At 40.4% G+C, this 25100-nt stretch overlaps 1 protein-coding gene across 1 annotated transcript in view; it reads right to left on the bottom strand.

Moving 5' to 3' along the window:
* Positions 1-25100, bottom strand: part of HYDIN (HYDIN axonemal central pair apparatus protein) — a 488520-nt gene that overhangs the window by 248228 nt on the left and 215192 nt on the right. Inside the window, exons 17-22 of the mRNA XM_063654515.1 lie at positions 20977-21044; positions 9659-9894; positions 7691-7791; positions 5108-5243; positions 2549-2713; positions 924-1076 (exon numbers count right to left, since the gene is read on the bottom strand). Coding sequence (XP_063510585.1) covers positions 924-1076; positions 2549-2713; positions 5108-5243; positions 7691-7791; positions 9659-9894; positions 20977-21044 — 859 coding nt within the window. The remainder of the gene's footprint in view (positions 1-923; positions 1077-2548; positions 2714-5107; positions 5244-7690; positions 7792-9658; positions 9895-20976; positions 21045-25100) is intronic.

The following is a 25100-nucleotide window of genomic DNA, read 5'->3' as shown; positions in this document are numbered from 1 at the left end:
TTATCCTAAGCAAATTAATGCAGGAACAGAAAACCAAATGTCATACAAAGAAAGGAACAAGAGACACTGGGGCCTACTTGAGGGTGAAGGATGGGAGGAAGAGAGAATATAAAAACTACCTATTAGATACTATGCTTATTACCTGGGTGATAAAATAATCTGTACACCAAACCTGTGACATACAATTTACCTGTGTAACAAACATGCATATGTACCCCCTGAAACTAAAAAAAAGTTATATGTGAATTTTCAGCTGCGTGGGGGTTTGGTGTCCCTAATCCTCACATTGTTCAAGGGTCAACTGCACATAGAAATGAGACAAGTCCATTTCTAAAACCATTTTACATCTATTTTGTATCAGTCTTTGCTGTTTACTTTAACTTCTGTTTTTGGTGAATACTCTCCTGTATTTCATACATCCTTACAAACTACCTTAAAATATTGCTAGAAGGAAGAGAGAACAAAAATAGAATAAACACATCAACACATGTGTAGCCAAAAGGACTCAAATTAAAGGGAGCACTTCTAGTTAAAGAGACATCTAAAAAGTGTTTTTTTGAGGGCTGGGGCTGGGCTTAGGTACAGTTCAGTAGGGGAACTTGTTGACCTCTGAAGCATCTTCCTGAACTGGGATTCTATTGACTGTACTTGCCTGTTTACCAAAAGACATGCACATTGTGTTTCTTAATCAACAAAAGTATTATAATAGGCATCCCTTAATCAACAAAATTATTAATTGATGCATACATTATTATGTTAATTTATTATAATAAAGAAGAATTGGGGATGGGAATGACATGGTTTAATACAACAACATAACCATGCAAATCTCTGCTTCTGGTGATCATTTTCAAAGACATGTTGCAAAAATAGGGCCATTGCCTATAAGCCAAAGCTGTGTTTCATCATGTCCCATGACTTACCATGTGTGCCCGGAAAAATGCGGGAATGAAGGACTGGTTGCATAGGTTGAGAATCCTGGAAGAGTCTTTTAGGACGTAGATAGTCCCAAAGTCCACTTGATTGGGATGGACGTAGATAACTGGGCCTTCTCCAGTGCTCTTTAAGTGACATACCTGAGTTCCGCCAGAGAGAAAGAACACAGGAACAGCTGGAAATGGCTAGCCACTTTTAGCCATTCCTTCAATAAAAAGCAAGGGCAAAAGAGGATGCTTATGAGAACTGGCACCCCCTCCCACTGGTGTGCTGTGGTCTCAGGAACACAGCGAGGGCCATGCTGGTCAGACCTGTGAATCCAGCCTGGATTTCCTCCCCAGAAAGGATGAGCAGCTTTCCCAGGTCAGCCCAGAGCCATGCATTGAGGGGAAACCAGAATCTGGGTCCCCTCCATCCCATACAGCACTCCAGCCTCAACAACACTTAGTACAGGGTTAAGGGTCAGCACTTCAAAGTCAGGTGTGGCTGGGTTTGAGTTCCGGTTCTGTTGCTTTACAAGTGGTGTGGCAGGGCAGGGCCACTGCACATAGTTGTGAGGGTTGGAGATTGAAATCCACTTTGCTCTGCTCTCTTCTTCCCGTCCCCTGAGCCAGGCACTGTGTCTGCCCGAGGAAGGTGGCCCTTTTCTTTCACAAAGTTGTGGCTGCTCAGCAAGCTAACCTCACGGGCTGCATCTGTGCAGGGCGGTAGGAAAGGGGCACAGTGAGCCTCGTGGGGGACCTGAACTGGTGGCATGTTTTGGGGTGGCCTACCTTGGTGATGCTGCTTTATAAGTTAAGTGGCTTATCTACGGCATCTTATATGGAAGAGATAAAAGCAAAATCCTAGTGTTTTACGCTGTCTAAGCAAACAGAGTCACGTCAAAGAAACGTAAGGTGACATCACTAGTTCCCAAGTAAACCACGTGTCTAGCAATACAGAGCCTGTTGGGCAACCTCCTGTAGGATTCAGTGTTTATCCTTCAACTCAGCCTAAGCAGTGGCGAGCTTTCCATGAATCCCTCTTCCTCTTGGAGAGAGACTATTTCTCTTAACAGCTTGAGTAGGCTAATATGAGCCATGAGTCAAGTCAATATACAAGAAAAGCTCGGGTGAGCAGTGAAGGAAACTGATCTCCCAGCCCACAGGTGACAAACCAGTGATACCCAAACCCAGCTTTGCACCAGGAACAACCAAGGAGCTTATTAAACATACAGATGTGCTGGCTCCCGTACAGATGTGCTGGCTTCCTCCCCTTGGAGTTTCTGATTTAAAAGGATTGGAGAGGGGTCAGGCATGTGTGAGAGTGTGTGTGCATGCACACGTGTGTGTGTGTCAGAGAGAGAGAGAGACAGAGAGAGAAACTCCTGGTATCCTGTTAGGTTTAAGGATGATTGCTATAAAACACCGCTTCTGTTAGATGTAGCCATAAACAGGTTCTGTAAAGTCACAGAGCACTGGTATTTTACCATTGCAGAGTAAAAACATAAAACCCTACAACTCCAAGCAACTGGGGTGTATGTGAATACAGTGTGGGCCTCAAATGAGAAAGCTCAAAATGTTTGAGAAGAAGCACAGCAATTTCAATTGCAGTTCTGAAAATGGACTCTCACCAAAGGGGGGTCCTGGCTCCCAAAGATTGAGATGTAAACCGTGGATCTGTGTTCTCCAGTGACCTGGGTCTCCAGGACCAGTGGTATGTGGATGGTGCTGCTTGGGGGAATGACCCCGCTGGGGGTGGGGCTGGAAAACAGCACAGTAGGCACCTCCTCACACACCTGGGGGAGAGAAAACCAGAGGGGTAAGGACAGCACAGCATGGAACAAATAACGTATTTGCTTATTTTGAAGTGTTTTCCTGAGTCCATAGAGGTGTTTTAGAAATGTCTTATTATTCAAGCAAGAAAATAGGGATGAGCACCCCAATTTGGCCAAAAGGAAGTTTGGTTAAGTGGGATGTGCGTGTGGCCCAAAACTCAAAGTGCCCAGCACAGCAAGATGCAGAATTATCTGCAACACAAATAAGTTCAGGGCAACAGCTTTCCACTTTCCTTAGGAAAAGGAAGAGGTCCACTTTCCACTTTCCAAGTTCCTTAACCTGGCCCTCTGCACCCTCACGCATCACCCCCACTCCCTCGCCCTTTGTGCTCCATCAATAGAGGCTGCTGGTGTTTCCTGAATCCGTGATGCTGCTTCTCACCTCCAATCCTTTGCACTTGTGGTGACTCCTCCTAGAATGCCCATTCCCGTCAACCCATCTGGCACACTCATCCTGAATTCTCCCTCCGCTCCTCAAGGGCTCTAGGGTGGGAACCTTTCCTCTGTCCCCAGGGAGCATCCTGTGCAGTCCTTTTCCACAGCATGCACTGGACAGCACCATGCCACCTGCATGTCCCGCTGACAACTTCTTAGCACACAGCTGGGCCTCTCCTCTCTACATGACCACTTTCTGACCCAAAGCGTATGCTCAGTTTTTAAAGTGAGGAATGAATGAATGAATGAATGAATGAACAAGTGTCCAGTGTTGACCAATTTGTGTTTCTCAGAACCCTGTTCTGCACCATATTACCAGCTTTTATGCATTAATAACGCAAATAAAAATCTTTAAATGCCACTGTATAACCCTGGGAACGATTTCTCAGAGCCTCTGCTGCTGGGGAGGAACACAGAGCATGCAGGTGTCACCTGCCTGCGGTACGCTACAGTCTCTCTGCATCTGGTCTGGCCTAACATGGCCCAGTATAACTCCTCCCTGTGCCGCAGTGCTCCGCCGAGCCTTATGACAGCCTGAGGTCGGACTGATCTCTTTACCTAGGCTTTGATATCTTGTTTATTATGGATTTTTTGGAGTTAATTTTGATTTCTTACAATATGGCATGGAAATACTAAGTATCTTGACTGAGTGTTTGGCTTCCCCCTTAAATTTTGTGCCCAAGGCAAGTGCCTCATCCTATGCCCAGCCCCGCTGTGCAGAAACAACTTCCCCTGACCCCAAATGCACGCTCCACTCTGAGTTCTTGAAATGATCACGCACTGTGCAGGGCTGGCCTGGCCTGGCCTGCTGTGGAGCATCTGAATGTTAGACCTTGTCTTCTGTCACCCCAACCCTTGGCTTCTAGTTCTGTCTCAGAGAAACCCATAGAACCATTCTATTTCTCTCTTACATAACAGCCCCGTGACTTGTGAAAGGTAGCTGTGTTATCCTAGCTAATTCTATTCTGTTTCAGATTAAACACACATATGATTGGATTTGCAGATGCCATGGATTGCCATTTTGGTTACTGTGAACATGACGCTTTTTTTTCTTCAAGTTTCCATTAGAAAAATACAATGACAACATCTGAAGACAAAATTCTGGCTGTGTTCTGACCAGCAGCTATCGCCTTCCTTTACCTAAAGGTGGTAATTCTCTGCTGCAGCCTAAACCTGCCTTGGTTCTGTGGCCTCCATATTGCTGTTTTAACTCCCATCGATCTTGTAGCCAAATAAACCCCCATATGACATTTTTGCATACATTTTAGTTAGAATATTGTACTTCTATAACTGAGTTTTATACCCAAATGCATTCTTGGTAAACTGCATCTCAGTAGTAACCTTCCATTACTCTAATCTCTACAGATTTTTAAAAAATTGTTTATCCATCTGTGTTTAACTCCTTAGTCTCCCACCTAGCCAGGTGTAGTGGCATATGGACAGACACATTTCATAAAACATGAAGAGATAATTCCTGCTTTCTTATTCCTGTATTGTCTCTAGCTTTCTGGTCCAACAAATCTACTTATAAATATTGCATTACTTACTAATGCCATTCAAATCACAGCCACGGACATAATGAAAACTCCTAGCTCATTTCCCATGCATGGTTAGTTCACAGGCAAATATTTGCAGGTGCAATTCTGCATGCTGGCTTAATTGACACTTTCCCTTGTTTATCAAGGGTAATTTCTCTGGGAAATTAACAACGGTTTACACCTGCAGCTGCTCAGGCATGCAGCTAGCAATCCAACTATGACTTTATAACCCCATCCTTAGACTATCTAAGGGTTAAAAATCAGCGTTACTTAAGGTCATGTGTTCAGGAATGTGGCACTTCAGAGGGATTTCTCTTTCTCATCAAGGGAACCCAATGGAAGAAGCATTAATACTGAAGAAGGAGAAGAGAAAGGAACTCACCTGAGGCTGGACCTCATAGAATCCTGGGAGGTCATCTTGATTGGCAAGCTGGAGTGTTTTCTCATATGGGTACTTCAGGAAGCAGTGCCCAAAGTCCACCTCTGTGTTCACCAGGTGGAGGGCAGGTACAACACACCTGCTCGGAGGAGCCCATCACACAATTCAAAACAGAGAGCTTGTTTACATACAGAAAATGCAGAGCCCCAAGCGAGATACATTTGTCAGTGTCACATAGTAGTTTTTCTCTAATAACCACATTAGTCACTTTCAAAGCTTCTCTCCTCCTCTCTTCCCTGTCTCTTGGCCCCCAGTCACCACATTTTAATCAAAAAAGGACTAGAAGCAGAACTCCTTGAACAGCTGTCTGGTGGGTAACGACTCACATTTCCATTGTTTTATAGATTTGGCCTTCTTTGGGCAAGGGGTCCCCATGGCACAAGATCCTTAGGGTAGTGAATCTGTTTCCATGCCAAACAGGGCCAATGCCACCAGCATGTGGTCCTAACTAGCTGTGACACTTTGGATCAGTCAGAAAGCCCCCCAAGGACTTGCGACAGCTCACATCATCTAAATAACAATAATAATGCTAATTCCTATGCAGAACAGCTGTCTTGGATGCAGAGGCTCAGGTGGCTGCTTGGTCCAGAACTGGCACTGTGATGGAGTTGTCACTGTGCCGACATGGAGGGGGTGAGGTGGGGGGAGAGGGAGGGAGGGTTGTATGCAGAAAAAAGAGGAGTTGAAGCCCTGTGTTTGCCATTGGTCTATTATTAGGTGACTTGGATTTTATTTGCTGTCTGTGACTCTCAATGTCTATCCTACCCTTTGTCATTGTTTCAGTATAGTGCAATGGTGAAGAGTACCGGCTTTTGAATTTGCAGAGCCAGCTTCAAAGACTGACCTTACTAAGTACAACCTGTGTAAGCTTGGGCAAGCTGCCTTCTGTCTCAGAGTCTCATTTCTCTCATAGGTAAAATGAGGATAATTCTAGGGATTGATATTGGTGTTATAAACTCTTCTTAGGGTGCTGGAAGGGCATAGCCCAGCACCAGATAAGTGCCCAGTAAGAGGGAGTGAGCCTGTGGCAGAATCATGGCAGGCTGTCACTGCTGGCTCTCTGGAGAGAGTTACTTGAGGCTGCAGTTCTAAAAGCAATTCTTCTGTTAAGAGTCAGTGAGTAGTTCCTACAGATTACTCCAAAAATAAGGACATAAAAGAGCCTTTCTTCAACCGCAAAGTTTGTGATTTTGCATGAGTGTTCATTTTTAGCTGGAATGGAAGTTGTCTGTTGACCCAGTGACTTTCTTGAAGCTAATCCTTTACTACCTGAAATATTGTGACTGAGAGGGCTTATACTACTTGACTTGGGTCACAGAATATAAGTAGAAAACTCATAGCCTCTTTAGACCTTTTTTTTTTTTAATTTAGAATTTCCTATCGATAGCTGTAGGGAAAGGGGCTAGAAAGTATCTGAATAAGCCTGCATAGACAAGAAATGGAGGACTAGACTGAAAGGCAAACCTGGGCATAGAAAGGACCACAATAGGGTTTTTACTGTTTGTAAACAAAGGAAAAAAATAGGTCTTGAAGGAATACTAAGTAGGTCACAGTGGGAACCCTGATTTAAGTTATTTCTGCACTGCTATTTATTTTCATTCAAGCCCAAGCCACGTGAAATGGTGTCAGTTACTAACTCCCCACCAACCAGCACATCTGCCCCATCTTTAAAGTGTATGTCTTCCTAAGATTCACAAGAGATCAGAATTACAGAGATTGACATATTAGCATGATTATCAGTTTTACTAAGTCATTTTCTCTATTTCCTACATATAGCATTTGCATACATACAACTTAAAGTCCCAGATCTGGACACTGACTGCTTTGGGAAGAGTGTGGCCCCAGGATTTTATTCCGGATCACATCATTATTAGTCGATGACACCATCACCATCATCAGCACTACTGCAATGACTGTAGCTTGGTCAAAAAGACACAGTCAACAAATGGCTGAGCCAGGATTTTAACCCGGCTGCCTCTCTCAAAAAGAGAGAGGAGTTGGAGACGGTTCTGAGGAGTATACATTGTTAAAGATGAGCCTCATCTTGGGGGCCCACTGCTAGCCTGAAATTCAAGTCACAGCAACAGTGTCCCAGGGCAGGGACCTCTTGGCTCTATGGATCTTCCACTGCAGGACTGACAGCAACACCTTCCTGTTGCATAACTCTGGAGCACTATGTTGAAAGATGAAAATAAAAATGAGCAACTCTTCACCTCTTCCTGCTAAAACCTTTCTGGTTACATACTTTGAAAGTCAAACCCGTTAGAGAGGATCTGACCCGTTTCTTCACTATTCTTAGGATTCTCTGCCTAAACCCTACAAAACACACACACTTCTTATCTCCGCCAAAGGTGCTTTAGAAACATTTGCTGCTTTGTCATTTGAATGTCAGATTCAACTTCCCTTCCCAGGAAGGCAGGAGAAACCCAGTGTGCTTGGGTTGGCAGGCGAGCTGCCTTCTGGGAGGCAGCCCATTACTGGAGGCTCGGGGGCGACTCGGGAGAAGAGCAAGCTGGGGAGCGATACCTTGCTGTAATTAAGAGTACCAGCACCTCTTCTCCGATGCCCTCCACGTCCACCACCAGTGCCAGCTCGTATTTCTGTACAGTGTTGGAGCATAAGGTCACCTGGAAAGAAAAAGGTGACAAGTTGCTTTTCTAAAAAGCACGTTCTCCCTACACGGGGGAGAGGAGCCTCAGGAGGACTACGCTGATCAGAGTGGTTTCTAAGTGCTTTATGGATATATAGCATTTTACATTTTTAGTTGAACAAGTCACCTTGTGGGGTCAGGGCATGCTGAGTGTTTTCAAAGGCCAGGGTAGAAACCAAATGGCTTTTAGTACAATGGCTTTGCTCATTTCTGAGGTTTTGTCAAAGAAGCCACATATCTGCATAAGGGGAAAAATGAGCATGAACGATGAGCAATATCAAACCAACTTTAATTACTGCACTTTAAATTGTTCCCTACCTCTGGGCTATATGAATTATGAAAATGTAATATACTAGTAAAACACTATAGCACAAGTTATCTTACAGTAAAATAAGTGGAAATAACCACGTCAGTTCCAGAAAATGGTGTAAGAAATCAGTCTGCTTTACCAAAATCTTGCCCCCACCATCCCACATTCTTTATTACAGCAGAAAATAGAAAGTTCCAAAGAAAGGTCTATTTGAGGACAATAGAACATGGTCAAAACATAAACAGATTTCAGAACTCATTGGTACTTAGATTCCAATTCTAGCAAGTTGGAGTTAAGCAGTAATGAATTGCACAGACAATTCATTTAAGAAGTTTAGCAGTTGCTAAGGGAGATTGAGGGTGAAGGGAGGCTGTTGGGGGGCTCAGAACATTTTATCCTGTGTTTTTATTTCCTGCTGTGAAGCTGTACATTTAGGCTTTCAGAAGCCTTGTTACGATTTTTAATTGCTTCAAAATTATATGTACTGGAAGAGATAGCTGAAAGTCTAGAAAACAGCTTCTGGCATGGGTTAAGGCTTTTCTATCTATAAATTATGTATCTGGTACTAATTAAAATGTTTTCAGTTGCAGAGGGAATCACTGGATGCAAATTTGAGTCCACACAGACCTGGCTGTAGTGCAGATCAGGAGGGAAAACTGGAGTTTGGAGAAAGCTTTTCCAAATATAAAGGAAAAATAAAGTGAAGATGAAGTCATTGATTTGGAAAGAAACAGAGAATCCTAGTGTGACTGTAACCCCCTGTTTATGTATCTGGGCTGTGGCTAGAAGGAAGAACAAGTAGTTTTGGCAGAAGGCTGCTAGCAAGACACTATGTCTTTTAAAATCTTCCTGAGATATCTGGGAAGCAACAACAACAACAACAGCAAAAGAAAAGAGGGAAGACAGTTAAGGGTGAAATAATTCCACTGGTGGCACTGTGAGGCGATAACCAAGGCAAAGCACTATCCTAATTGCAGACAAAACATGGAAGGATGAGTATTCCTCAGGATGAGGAAGCCGAATTCTCATGGCTTTTCCTGCAGAACTCAAGATAAGGCGCTGTTAGTGATATCACATCCACAGCCACCATGAATGAAGCCCGGATTCGGATTACAAAGCTGAATAAACTGGATATCATCTTTGGCGTAAGTGTGGCTATTTATTGGTATCTAAAGGATCTGAGTCTGAAGGAAAGATAAACCTAAGTATCAATAAGTTGTGAAATCTGTTTATATTAGTACCGCTGGGTGTACTGTCTGGATAGCAGTGGCTTCACTAGAAATGCCTAGAACCCACTCTTCTGGTGAAGGCAATGCATCTAGATTAAGGTAAAGCCACTGGTGCAGTGCCCATTGCTTTGCCCAATGTATTTGTGTCTGGTTTATTTCCTTATAGGCCCACGTTTCCCTGTAAATTGACAGGCACCCCCTTCTGCTGACACTGGACATACTAGAGCAAACCCTAGATGAGGGCCCGTGGCTATTTTGAAGGCTCAGCTGCTTAGCTGTGTGTGCAGGAAGGCCATGCACTTTACCCTGATAGCAGCAAATCCCTGGGGGCGAATAGTGCCACAGTCAGGAGTGATGGTGAATTCTTTTGGTTTCATTGAGGATATTTCTTCCTTGGTCCCAGATGGTCTTTTGTAGTCCGCATGCTGCTCACAATATGAAATGCTTTTACGGCCAAGGCCATCCCCAGGGACACGCAGTTTGAAAGTCATGGGGATCAAAGAGGTATTATTGAGGGAACATATCAAGGTATGAGGAAACCCTGGAAAACAAAATATGATGTGAGAAATAAAAGCCCCCCCAACACCTCCCTTGACCCTCAATCTCCCCTAGCAACTGCTAAGCTTCTTGAATGAACTGTCTGTGCAATTCATTAAACTCCAACTTGCCCTAAATATTATTTTTATTGTTTCATTCCATCAGTAAATACATTTTCATTCATTAACGTATCTATTCTTTCATTTATGCATTCACTCAATGAATATTTGCTATGCATTTACTATGTGGGAGATTAAACACCACATATAAAACAAGCCCCTTGATTGCCACTCAGGCCCTTCCGGGGAGGCAGCCTCTGTTAGTAGTTTGCTGAGTAGTCTTGCAGAAGTATATTTTGCATTTATTTCTTACACAAAAATATACATTTTTACATGGAATCATGCTTGCTCTTTTTATTTGCCAGTGTGTGAAAGAAAAAGCCTGCATGGTTTTGCCCGCTGGGTGACCCAGAGCTTGCCAAGACATGATAGAGTGTGTCCTGGACCTGTCTGGGGATCACGCTCTGAGGGCTGATGACACAGTATCAAAAAATAGCCTTTCCCAAGAGAGACTTTACGAACTGCTTTAGAGCCAGCCAGAGACTAACACCTGGCTTTTACCTCTCTTAGACAAAGCTGCTTTGTCATCGTATCCAGCTTCGTTCCGTGAGACTCCTCTCTTAAGAGATGTGGACCTTTCTTGCTCGGCAAGCAATACACTAAGCTCTGATTTTCTTTCTTCCTTTCTTTTTTTTTTTTTTTTTGAGACAGAGTCTTGCTCTGTCGCCCAGGCTGGAGTGTAGTGGTACAATCTTAACTCACCTCAACCTCCACCTCCCAGGTTCAAGTGATTCTCCTGCCTCAGCCTCCTGAGTAGCTGGGATTACAGGTGTGCGCCACCATGCACCACCATGCCCATCCAATTTTTGTATTTTTAGTAGAGGCAGGGTTTCACCATGTTGGCCAGGCTGGTCTCAAACTCTTGACCTCAGGTGATCCACCTGCCTTGGCCTCCCAAAGTGCTGGGATTACAGGCGTGAGCAACAATGCCCGGCCACTAAACTCTGATTTTCGATTCCCTAGGTAGCTATTGTATCTGATACCACTTTCAGAAGAAGAAGAATAATCTACAGACACAGGAGAACAAAAATGCATATTTCTACTGGATGGAAATGCTACTCTTCTACCTTGAACTCTGCTGTAATAAAATGTACTTGGTCTCTTGGAGTAATAACTGTTGCTGTCAGGGCTATTTTGAGTTGATCTACTTCTGCCTCATGTCTCAGCTTTTGTCTACACATTAGGCCACTGGAGGAAACACATTCGTGTATCCTTTGTGATAACACACCTGCCAACCTACTTGGAAGATATCTTTCATGGAAAAAGAACTGTGAGATTGAGTGCACTTGAAGGGTTATTCTTGGAAATTCCAGAGGAACTGCTTGGAAGGCAGCTTCACAATCATGCTACATGTGACTTTCCTGGACTTACCAAATAATGACTCTGGAAAATGTAGATGGCTTAGCCTTATCTGATCTGACCATTTGTGAGTTAGCTGATCTGTGAATGTGTAGCGTATTATGGAAAGTGGGTTCTATAAAGATTCACGCGGTCTTCCAAACCATTGCCCAGACTGCTTCCTAAAGCCAGAACTTTTTCACAGAATAAAGCCAATTATGACCTCCTAGTTACAACAGTTTATTGTACTAGTACCTGTAATATCCCATATTGCTTGTCAAGAAGCCTAAAGGAAGGGGATGCTGACTTGTTAAAGACTGAAGGTCATTAATAAGAATGTTATTCCTAGGTTTCTAGTTGCAACCAATCCTAATACTCTTCTATCTACAGTTCCACTTGAATGCAAGTACTTTACAATTGTAGACCTCTATGCTCCCTTTTGTAGTGTCTAGTAGATAAAAAGTCAATATTTATTTGCCTTCTCTTCAAATAATTAACAACATAATTGCACAGAATGTCTCAAGGATTCACGGAGGCACCTGATCTTTCTCCCAATACTTGTATAATGATTTAAAATACAACATTCTCAAGAGATTCAATTCTCCTTCAAGAAGCTTATTTTCACCTGACCTAAAAAGCCCCTAAGAAGACTAGCAGAAACTAGCAGCGGAAGATCATAAGGCTGTAAAGGAAAAATTACAGTTCTTTAAAAATATGGTATATTGTTTGGAACATGACGTCTCTACTAAAGAATGGACCCTATCTAATGAGAGTATTAAATTGATTCATCAACACGCAGGACAAAATGCTAAATTATAATTGAGAGACTGGGGGATTCATGGAATATTTTAGACAATGGATTATTTTTCTAGTAAAGTAAAAATCTCCACAAAGCAAAGGGAACTGTGTTGGCAGATCATTATGCAAATCAGGTGGCATTTTTGTCATTGTCCATAGAAATAATTCAGAATATGGGAGATCAATAAGCACATATATCCAATTCATTTTGGACATAGAAAATTTAGCCTCAGATTTAGAAAACAAACGTTGCCTAAAATTGGGAACCTCTGTTCATTCCAATGGTCTCTGGAATACCAACTATGCCCCCAAATCTAAGTGGCCTTTGACAAAAATGTTTTATCATACGTAAAACATTACCACCATAGAAGAGAGGAAATAGTCTCTGAATAAGAATCAATGGGAAAATTTCTCCTCTGTAGCTGGGGATGTGGCTGGCTCCTGCCTCACATCCTGCTACCATATCCAGAAACATTGTACAAGTGGGATGTGAGTCTCTGGAATATATGTGGATCAGGCCCAGCTCACAAAGTTCAGAATATGTGCTTGTAACTGTAAATTCTTTGGATGGGTTTGAGCCTTTCTGTACAGAAAGACCACTGCTGTGACTGTGACTAAGAAATTGTAGACTATAATTTTCCCACCTGGGGAATGTTACCTCACACTACAAGAGTTAAAAAGAATTTTATAGTGTGTTAGCCCTTTGATAAAAAATTTCACAATCTTTGGGAAATGTAGAGCATAAAAATAGTATTACTGATCTTAAGTTGGCCCAGTTCTCTGAGGTTCTGAGTTCCTTGATGAAGAGTTTTACCTTTAGCTCTGATGGCCATCAGATCTGATTAGCTCCCTCTGTAACTCATAGACTATTCACTTTATGAAACAATAACTAGAAGATCCATGTGATTACAAGTATTTCATCAATTTGGGTCAACCTTGCTTCATGCAGACATAACAAAATATTGTGAGAACCAGCTCATCTATAAGTTTAAGAAGCCTTCCCTAAAATACCACCCTCAGAAGCCCTCCCCTCTTTCTAACTGAAGAATGAGTACCCTGAAAAATACACCAATGAAGGTCTTCTTCAGAGCCTTCTAACAACTGACCTTGCAGTTAAATTATGAGGTGGACCTCTGAGGAAAAAGATGCCCATTGAAGCTAAATTATTGGCTGAAGACGTGTAGAAAAATACTCTCACTGGGGATCTTAAGTAGCGGTTTTCTAAAAAAACAGAAAAAACCTTCAGAAGCAGATGACCTTCAGAAATAGACTGCTATTTCAAGTCCCTCAGAACAAGCAGACTTTACCCACAGTAGATAGCTTCTGCTCAAGACTGATGGGATGAGATTTTGTTAGATGCCTGACATTACTGATTCTCACACTCTCCCTTGTGTGCTTTTGTTTTTCATCATTTTGCCATATTACCCCTTGTTTCTTATCTTAAGGTTATACAATTTTGATACACCCTATGATGTCTCCCTTACTGTTATCGACAACTTGTTTTGGGCATGCTTTGCTCACATCTACTATGATCTCTTCTGCCAACCTTTCTAAGATCATTCTGTGATCATTACAATCCGGTTTTGCTCCCGACTCCCTACTTTACACCCTCCTAAGGTCAACTTAGATATTTCTCCTTGAGCTACATACTGCCAGTTTATATCAGTGCCATAGAAGAGACACCGGTAATGCATCTTTCGATGCTTTATCTGAACAACTCTGTCCCCAAATCCCAGACAGGTTATCACATTTTGTAATAACTTCTCTGTCCACATTATTCAATGGCCGAGTTCAATAAATGCTTGGAGGTTTTCAAACTCCTTATTCTCATTCAACACATCCTTGTATCTCCTGAAAAATAGTGGGTTTGCAGATAATTACTTGGGCCTTTAGTGTATCAGCTAGCATGCCAGTTGTTACTTGGTCCATTTATTCTTTAACCCATCCAAGGATTCATCTATGCCTCAATGTTCCTTCAAGGACAATCACCACCCAATTCTATTATCTGACTCTTTCATGCTACTGCAGCTGTAGTCAACAGAACTAATTATTGGGTATGTCATCCAACATCCAATCCTACCATCAAAAATCTTTATAGCCATAGAAATTTTAGAAACCAACATATAGTACTATTACCCACCACCCACCTATCACAACATCATCAATTCCAACAGTCCCTGATGCAAAATCCATACCTTCACCACCAAGCAAATAAATGCCACATCTCCAACACTAATCTATAACAGACTCCTTTTTAGGAATGGAACTTAGTGTCAATACAGGGATAATACTGTCAACTTTAGTTAGCTTAATGTATTCCCCACTATATTAGCCTCTGCAAACCTTTTTAAACCCCACATAATATGTCCATCATTCTGAAATAACTAAAATATTCCTCCAATTCTTGGCTTACTCCTGGAATGATCAGTTTCACTTTTGCATCAGGAACTATACACATCCCTATTAGTCTTTCATTCCTGAGCTAATAACAAGCTTATGCTCATCTGTCTCATTAACGCCTTCCTACTTGCACATGTGGGGTAATAATTAGAAAGTTTTAAATGTGGCCAGGCATGGTGGCTCACACCTGTAATCCCAGCACTTGGGAGGCAGAGGCAGGTGGATCACCTGAGGTCAGTAGTTCGAGATCAGCCTGGCCAACATGGTGAAACCCCGTCTCTACAAAGAATATTAAAAAATTAGCCAGGTGTGGTGGTAGGCGCCTGTAATCCCAGCTACTCGGGAGGCTGAGGCAGGAGAATTGCTTGCTCCAGAGGCAGAGATTGCAGTGAGCCAACATGGTGCCACTGCACTCCAGCCTGGGCAACAGAGACTCTGTCTCAAAAGCAAAAACAAACAAACAAACAAAAAACCAAAAAATAAAAATAAAAAAAGAAAAGAAAGTTTCAAATGCCTCTCCACATCCTCCAGTGCCACCATGCTTCTTTGTGAAGAGTCTATTTGATGAGAGACCAATCCACCTGGGGAAATAATGGTACTTTGTTGGAGTCATGAGGCTTCAATTGTAGGGGTCATATAATTGGAAATTAACACAAAATTGCCCCTCGCTTTGGCTGATGCAGTACAGACTCCAGAAGCAAAGCAAAGTAGCCTAAATCCACTGACCCATGTGGTTTTGAAAACCAGATTGCCGTAGATTTCCTGTTGGCAAGCCCAAAAGGTATGTTTTATTGCTGACATTTCCTGCCACAATACAGAGAAGATTAAAGAATTTATAGCATTCATAGCTAAACTAAAAGAAAAGATAACTTGGGTTTTGAAAGTGGATTAAGTTGGTTTTTGAGATAAATTTCCATGTCTCAGGTTTGGGAAATCTTGGGGGTCATGGTTCTGCAGTGTCTTCTGGCCTCCTGCATAGCTGCTGTATCATCCAATGGTTCAATAAGATATTACACAACAAAAGAAAAGTAAATTGTTTCTAATTTTCAGCTAAGCTAATTACCAAAACTTTCAGTTGAACCAGCTATGAGGAATAGCTGTTGATTTTTATTTCTATAGCTCAAGGAAACTATGGATAAATTACCCAATGATAATCTTTCCTGCGTCCTAATAAAGGAGGCCCAAATGGAAGATGATTAAGGGAAAAACCTATCTAACCTTGGAGCATGCGTACCTGGTTTTGTGTGAGCCAGAGCTCCCTAACATCAAAAATCCCATTCTAGATCTGATGGAGAATAATGTTATCAGTGTCATCGTTTTGAAAATGAATAAGAGCCTTTAAATTGACACACAAGTTATTCTTTAAATGGACACACAGGTTACTTTCTTATTTGGCATACAGCATATAGGAAAAGGAGGCGATGATATGAGAGTTCTGGCAAACAGGAAGAGGAAGTGGAAAGGCTACTCCTTTTGTCTCAGTGGAGTGTGGGAAGGGGAAGAATAACAGAGTGGCCAGATGCGTACATCATGGCATCTGCCTTACAGGCCAGAATCTCAGGGATAGGGTGGCTAAATAGGTTGAGGGGATGTTGGAAGCAAAAGGACTTCTGCCTGGCTTTCTTCTTGGGAATCTCAGAGCAGTCCACTTCACAGAATATTCTCATACCTTCCTGGGGCAGATAACTCAGGATAAAAATGGTATGCTTAGGCCGAAAGGGAATCTTAGTACTCGAGGATCTCTCAGTTCCTGTGTGGCTGGAGAAGGATCCAGGCATTACACATGGATATATGACACCCTTCCTCCCACTCATGGTTCTGGAAGGTAGTTGGGTTGAGAACAGTGAACTTGCCATGGGTCTGCAACAGGGCTGCCATAGCAAAAGGCCAGGCAACCATACCTCAATGGCTATGAAGGGAGAATGGAGATTAGCTTAACACTGTCCAATGGAAATACAATGCAAAACACAAATAGGTGACATTAATTTTAGCAACACAGTGTATTTAACCCAACATGTCAGAAATATCATTTCAACATGTAATCAATAGTATTTTACACTTACAGCACATCTCAGTGTGCTCAGTAGCTTCATGGGGGAAGCACAGGTCTAGCTCTAGGGAGAATGGAGTCAGTGGAAGCCAACTCAGTGTTGGCTCTTCTGGAGCCGAAAGGACAAGCCATCAGTGTTCCCGCAATACCTCAGTGGAAATGGGCGCCACGGGTAAGTGGTTAGCTAGATGAGGCACCCACAGGCCAGTGTCTCAGTGCCCCCCAACTCCTGCCATGCTTGCTTGGTAGTGTGGGAACACATGAGAAATATTAGTTGGATTATAAAAAAATACTTAAATTTTCTTCACAAAAAACATCTAAGATGATTGAGATTAAGCATCTTTTAATATGTCTTTCATAGACCTTTTGTTCTGTTTATACACTTACCAATTCATACATGTCTATTCACCTATTTTGCCAATTTTTCTATTGGATGATTTCACTTTTCCTCATGGATTAGCAGGAGTTAGTTTCACGTATTCTGAAGGTTCATGTATTCTGATTTTAATACTTTGCCTATTATTTATGTTGCAAGCATTGTCTTTTTACTGTGTTCATGAAATCTTTTTGTTTGGAAATTTGCTTAATGTTAGGGAGCCGCGCTTACTAACCGTTTTCTTTATGGCTTTGGCATTGAGTATCTTGTTTAAGACCTTCACACTTGCTAGCACATAAACATAACCACCTATATTTTCTCCTGATATTTTCAAAAGTTTCTTTTTCATGGTTAGCTGTTTAATAGATCTGAGATTTTTTTCTATGAAAGATGTGAGGTAAAAGTCTAACTTTTCTATTATTTCCAATGGATAACCAATTGTTTCTTTGCCTTTTGTGAAGCAGCCCATGCCTCCACTGATCTGAAATTTCACATTGAGCATGTGTAAATTCCCCTGTAGTCATGGCTTTGTTTCTATTAGTCTATTTGCCTATGCTTGAAAGTACATTATAATATCTGATAAAGTCCACAGTCACTGGTCTTTGTTTCAAAAATTTATTGGCTCTTTTTGTGAATTTTTCCCCAGGGAATTAACCAATTATCTTCTTCCTGTAGTGTCTGCACATTTATTGTTAGGTTATTATATAGTTTTATATTCTTAAATGATATTTTTCTATTATATTTTCTAGTTTATTGCTGATGTATTTAAAAATCTACTTTTTAATAATATTTTGCTTGAATATCTTGCTAAACTCTTATTAGTTCTAATGCCTTGTCAGTTAATTACCACAGTTTTTCTAGGTAGAGAACAATACATTCTATAAACCATGATAGTTTTGTTTTTTTCTTTTCAACTACTTATCTTTTATTTCCTTTTATTTTCTTATCACAATGGCTTGGACCTCCAGGACAATGTTATATGATAGCTTGAGAATACTTTTTTGGTTTTTGTTTTTTTGTCTCTGAAAATGAATCAGAATGCATTCAACATTAAATTGTAATATCCCAGTCCCCAGAATAGTGTCTAGAACATAGCTAAACTAATATTACTAAATGTACATTACTAAATGAATAAAGGTCCCCATTAAATACATTTTCCCACTATAGGTTTTTTCTATTTTTCATTCATCATATTAAGGAATTTCCCTCCTACTCCTAGTTTTGTAATAATTTTTATTTCTAATTATGAATGAGTGTTGGATTCTGTGGAATATTTTTCTCAGAATGAACTGAGATGATATAAATTGTGGTATATTACATGAATGGATTTTCTGTTATTAAACCATTTTTGGATTTCTGGGATAAATTCTACTTGGTCATGATGTAATTTTAAAAATGCATCTCTATGCATGTGATTTGCTAATGCTTTAAAATCAATGTTCATAAGAGAGATGGGTCTATATTTTTCTTTTCTTGTGTTGTTTTACTGTGAATATATTTGTCTCCTAAAATGAGTTAATAGCTTTCTACATTTTTCTGTGATGTGAGATACATCCATTTCTTCACCATTTGGTAGAACTCACTTGTAAAGCCGTTTGACCTAGTGTCTTTTCTTCAGGGGTAGATATTTGACTTCTTTTTCAGTATATTCTATGATTATTTTTTTATTCAGGTCTTCTACTCCTTGTGGTAATTTTAATAACATATATTTTCCCCCAACTCATCCATTTATCCTATTTTTTAAAGAAGTTGTACATAGCATTCTCTTATCTGTTTTTACTGCCTTAAATATCTGCAATTGTATTTCTTTCCTGGTTCCTAATGAGAGTTATGAGGGTTTTTTTGTTGTTGTTTATTTGTTTTTTAGAGACAGGGTCTTGCTCTTTTGCCTAGGCTAGAGTGCAGTGGTGCAATCACAGCTCACTGCAGCCTCCAACTCCTGGGCTCAAGAGATCCTCCTGCTTCAGCCTCTTAGGTAGCTGGGGCCACAGGTACGTACCACTACACTCAGCTGATTGTTTTATTTTTTTGTAGAGATGGGGTCTTGCTATGTTGCCTGGGCTGGTCTTGAACTCCTGGGCTCAAGCAATCCTCCCGCCTCGCCCTCCCAAAGTGCCGGGATTATAGATGTGAGCCACTATGCCTGGCTGATTCTTAATTGATTTGCCCAGATTTGCTAAGTTATGGCAAAATTGCTGGTTATCTCCCACTATCCTTTTCCTTCTTCAGGAAGTAACGAAATCCCTAAGTTTTGGTTGTGAATGTGGCCAACCAGAAGAAGGCTGTATTTCCTAGCCTTATGTGCAGCTTCGTTGTGGCCACACAACTAAGTACTCACCAATGGGCTATAACCATATGTGGTGTGTACAACTTCTAGGAAGTGTCCTTAAAAGGAAGGAGTGTACCCTTTTCCTGTCTCTTCTTCCTTTCTGCTGGCTGGAAGGTGAGTATGATGGCTAAGGTTAGGGCAGAAATCTTGACCAAAACATAGAAGCTACACGCTACCTACGATGGAGCCACACAATTGAAGGAGCATCCAGCTGCACACTATAAGGACAAATGTTTTTCTTCAGTTTAGAAATTCTCAGCCGCCATCTCTTCAAATGTTGCTCTTTGGCCATTTTCATTCTTTCTCCATCTAGCATTTCTATTAGATACAAGTTAGAACTTTTAAACTTTTAAACTTAGAACTTGTATCTATTAGATACAAGTTAGTTAGTTAGTTAGAACTTTTAAATCTTATTTTCCATGTCCCTTTATTTCCCTTTCATGTAGCCTAACTCTTTTGCTTTCAGTGCTACATTCTGGATGAATTTCTCAACATTAGTTACTTGTCAATATATAAGTTTTGTGCCTGACTGTCAGTGTTTGGGGTGCTCAAGTGGAGGAGACAGGTAGGGCATGGAGGAGTCTCACAATTTATGATGTTGACTTGTACTTAGTTCCTTGATATCAATACAATACCCCTACTCTCAACTACACCTGGCGTCCGGCAATCCATAAATCCTTTGACTCATCCACTTCATGTATAAATGTCTAGTCTTATGCCAGTGTAGGAGAGGCATAGTTGCCAAGCTGTGTAGAATAAGGGTAGGTAATGGATGGAGATTGAACAGCCATATCTAGGATCTACAACTCATGCCACACCTAAGGATCATGCAAAAGGAACATATCAAATGTTCAAAATAAATGTATTTATTTTTAAATTACAGAGCTACCATAAAACTCTTTAGCCAGTGAGAATAATTTCTTATAAACAAAGTCTGTCTCATAGGTATATTTAAGAGAGTGACTACACTCTGCCAGATATATATTACTTTGAGTATCTTTACTAATTTTTTTTATCTTATCACAATCTGGCTTCTGCTGCCACCACTGTTAAAATTGTAACTAGAAATCACTAGTGACCTCTACTACTCAACTTGGAGCACATTAAATGAAGTTATTCATGTTAGAAGCAGCCCCATTTATAAAAATCAATACCTGCACTTTAAAAGCCCTGTGTCTGTGATATATTTATGGTCATCGGTACTCGCTGGAAACTGTAGATACTTCAAAGCAGAAGAGCATTTTGAGGAAATCAGTGGCATCTTGGGGACAGGCTTCTCCTTTGCTATATTCCACTGAAATGTACTATATTAGGGGCCTTGATGTTTTTTAAGGGTCTGACTTCTAGATAAAAGAGTTTTAGATATTCTTGGAGCTCAATAATGGGCTTACCACTGGTATATAGCATTTACATTAACATTTCAGAGCTGAACTATAGAGTAGATTCCAAACAATGAATCAGTATCAGATTTCTCGGCAGTAACTGACTTGGGATGGTCACGTGGACTCTGCTTTCTTATGCAGGGCAATCAGATATAGGGCACGTGTTCTGAATGTCCTTGTGCTGGTCTTCGTATTCCAGTGCTGTGGAAGTGGGGTTCTTTGTAAACCTTCCTCTTACCACGTAGAGAAAAGGAATCCTATTCAATTTCTAATTTAAAATGGAAAATTACTCACCAAAGGAAACATCACCAAAGTGCAGAGCCGGAACATTAAAATGGAAGGTAGGTCCAATGACACAGCCTCTGGAAGGAGGAACACAAGGTGGGGGAGAGGGAGAGAATCCAGTGAATCAGAGTCACAATCAGGAAGTAGGGCAAGGATAAGTACAAAAACCATACCTTGACATTATGTCAATTATAGTATCCAGGATTTAAAGAAATGATGACATGATGGTCTATCACAGTGGTTCTTAAAATTCTTTTTCATGATTCAAACCATGGGTTTTGACAAACAATGCTGTGGTTAACTTATTATCTTATTTCTACCAATGAATAGGTGAGAGGCAGAGCAGATGGATCACCAAACAAGGGCACGAAATGTTGTTATTTTGAATGAGACACATATCATGTAAAGTTATTAATGTGTCAAGACATAAAAATTATAGGTCTAATCATGTAATACACATCAAAGACTATCATTGATACTAGTAATCCCTGTCCATGCTTTGATGTAAACTGTTCCAATTCCACTCATTCCTACCACTGTGACATTCACTCACTGTGATGTTGGCCAGCCACTTTATCTCTATCAGCTTCTGTTTGTCTTCCTCGTGTAGAAAAGAGAGGACTGGACTAGGTGACACTGAATGACTCTTTACTCTAAATGTTGGTCTATTTCTCTCTCAGTGTAAGGCTTCATGATCTTGGAGAGATGCCGTAGCTTAAAATAAATAATAGAGAGATTCTATGACTTCTCGCTTAGAAGGTATTGTAGGTAGAATAATGGCTCCCAGAGAGATCTATGTCCTAATTCCCAGAACCTATGAATATATTAGGTTACATGGCAAAGAGGAATTAAGGTAGCAGATGGAATTAGGGTTGCTAATTAACTGAATTTAAGATGAGGAGATTATCTTGTCTTATCCTAGTAGGCCCATTGTAATCACAAGGGTGATTTTAAAAATAGAGGAAAGAGACAGAAGAGGTCAGAGTGCTGCAATCTGAGAACTCAACCTGGCTTTGAACACAGAAGAAGGAAACTTTGAACACAGAAGAAGGAATCCAGGAATGTGAGCAGCCTCAGAAAGCCAAAAAAGGTTAGGAAATGGGTTCCCCTCTAGAGCCTTCAGAAGGAAACACAGCCCTGCCAACACTGATTTTAGCCTAGCTAGACCTGCGTTAAATCTATAAAACTGTAAAATATTAAATATGTGTTGTTTGAAGCTACTAAATTTGTGATAATTTGTTACAACAGCAAAAGAAAACTATTCAGTAATCTTGTTTACCTTCAGAGCAATAATATTTTTCTCCATGATCCATGTCTTTATCTGTAGGCCAAAAGTAAGAACTGAAAACTGTTCCATCTGTGTGGCAAAACTTTTAAATGTTATAGACACACGGATACCAGAAAACACACTAAGCAAGAATCTTCTAATTCACCAAGCTCTAGATGTTGTGTGTGTCGTACCATGCAGAATATGTTGGTGCCTTAGTGATACTTCCAGTTGCTTCAGCTCTGACTATAATGTGATGAGAGGCTGTTGTAAGCCTGGGAGGAATGGCCACAGCAAAGACTCACTGCAACAAGTTTCAGGTCTAACTTTCTCATGAGCATTTATTATATCTCACGCTAATGATCTGAAGTGATTTTAAAGGGAGTGGTTGGGACTCAGCCAGGAATTAGGATCCAGTTGAGAATGAAGTCAACAAACAGGCTGACAGGCTATATGCTTCACTTGGAAAGAAGCTTTTAGGGACCAAAGTAACAAACAGATCAAAAGTGTCTGACATGCACAAGATGCTAAAGAAAGTAGGAAAGAAGTTTAAAAAATTTACACAAAGCAGACATTTAATCAACGCAGAAGTTTAAACAACCAGAGATACATGACACTTGTTCAAAGGCACATGTAACTGAGGGAATTGTGGCTGAACCATCCCATCTGGACTTAGATATGGTCACACTAATTCTCACAGGGATTCAGAATGTTAGGACAATCTATGCCAAGGTTGTGCCATAAATCAATGCAGGGGTCTGTTAAAACTATAATTTGAAAGACAAGAGAGAGAATGATTCAATTATTACAATATGTAAGTGAGACAAGTTGAATACAAAATGTATCTGTGCTATGGTTCAAACTTTATAAAATCACATACATAAAAATAGGAGGGAAGAGAATTGCTTGTGGGTAATTTTAAAAATCGCACTAATTTTACAGTGTTGTTTATCCAACCACTGAAAATGTTGTGTTATATAACTGGAAGAGTAAATAGAAAGTGAAAGTATAATATTTGTTATGATCTTTCAAGGCACACTAGCTAAAATACTAGCTTATGCAGTATTGAGAAATGAGTACCTGGCAATAAAAAAGTAAGAAACAAAATTCCAGAACCTATGATATTAACTTCATAGACATTTCCTGGGCTACGAGGCCCGAGAAAGTATTTCTGACAAAGTAAAATAACAAGTCAAGTCAGTGTTAATGTGTGGAGCTGAGAACAGATGATGTATTATACATGCACTTTTACCCTTTATGAATAGACATTTATTCATGACACTAGATTTTTAGCAGGTTTTAAAAATTATTGTTAGTAGTTTGAAATGCTACAAACCACTAACAATGCAACATTATTGGACAAATGAAACACTGAGCTTTAAAGGAAGTGAACTGAGGAGGAAATTTATGTAAGTCTATTTCTCTTAGCAATTGATCATGAGTTTGGTGATAAATCCCCATAAAGGTTCTTTCCATAGTCAGGTTTTGTTGAAAGAAACTAGAAATGAACATCCTAAATCAAGAAGTGGCATGTGAATTTTGGTAAATGGAAATGTCCAGAAGATAGAACAAGAAGCTTACCCTCCACAGAGCAGATGGAGTACTAACTAGTTCAAGTTCACTTGTGGGCAGATTCCTGGGAGATCCCTAAATCCTATTATTCCCAGTGGAAAACCCAAGTACACCTTAACCTATTTAGACATTGCAAGTGACATGCATGACTACTCTGGGATCTTTAGGAGAAGAGATCAGAGATTTAAAAAATTCACCCAGGAAATTACAGAAGTATTATTCACTATTACAGGCTCCTGGAATTTTTTTTTTTTAAATGACAGCTTCATTGAGATATAATTCACACATCATACAATTCGCACATTTAAAGTGTACAAATCAATGTTTTTTGTATATTCACAAATATATGCAACCATCACTACAGTCAATTTGAGAACCTTTTCATCACCTCAAAAAGAAACCTCATGCCCTTTAGCTGTCACCCACTATCCTGCACCCTCCAGCCCTAAGCAACCACTAATCTACCTCAGATCTACATAGATTTGCCTACTTTAACCATTTCATATAAATGGAATCATGTAATGTGTTGTCTTTTGTGACTGGGTTCTTTCATAATGTTTTCAAGGTTCATAATGGATGAACCTTATTTTCAAGGTTTATAATGGTGTCATTATGGCTGAATCTTGAAAACATTATGACAAGTGAAAGAAGCTAATCACAAAAGACCGTGGTAGGAAGGTTCATTCATGCTACCATGTTGTAGCATCTATCAGTGCTTCATTTTTTTTCATTCCTTTTTATGGTCAAATAGCATTCCATTGTATAGATATACCACATTTCATTTATCTTTGGCTACTATGAATGATACTGTTATAAACATTCATGTACAAGTTTTTGTGTGGATATATGCTTTCATTCCTCTTGGGTATACGCCTAGGACTGGAATTGCTGGTCATATGGTAACTCAGTGTTTACCTGTTTGAGGTGCTGATAAACCATTTTCTAAAGTGACTGCCATGTCTTACATTCCTAATTATCAGTGTATGGGAGTTCTCATTCCTCCACCTTTTCACCAATACTTACAGTAGTTCCTTATCTGTAGTTTTGATTTCCTGTTGTTTCAGTTACTTATGGTCAACATGGTCCAAAAATATTAAATAAAAAATTTCCAGAAACAAATCAGTCATACATTGTTAAGTGCCTGTCATTTTGAGTAGTGTGATGAAGTCTTGTGTCATCCACTCTCTGTCCAGCCGAGGTCATGAGTCACCCTTTTGTTCAGTGTATCGATGCTGCATATGCTACCCCCTCTTTAGTCACTTAGTAGCTGTCTTGGTTATCAGATCAACTGCCA

Source organism: Pongo pygmaeus, chromosome 18, assembly GCF_028885625.2.
Source record: "Pongo pygmaeus isolate AG05252 chromosome 18, NHGRI_mPonPyg2-v2.0_pri, whole genome shotgun sequence".
Taxonomy (NCBI): domain Eukaryota; kingdom Metazoa; phylum Chordata; class Mammalia; order Primates; family Hominidae; genus Pongo; species Pongo pygmaeus.
The sequence above is the reverse complement of the archived record's forward strand: the minus strand, read 5'-3'. Positions and strand labels throughout refer to the sequence as shown.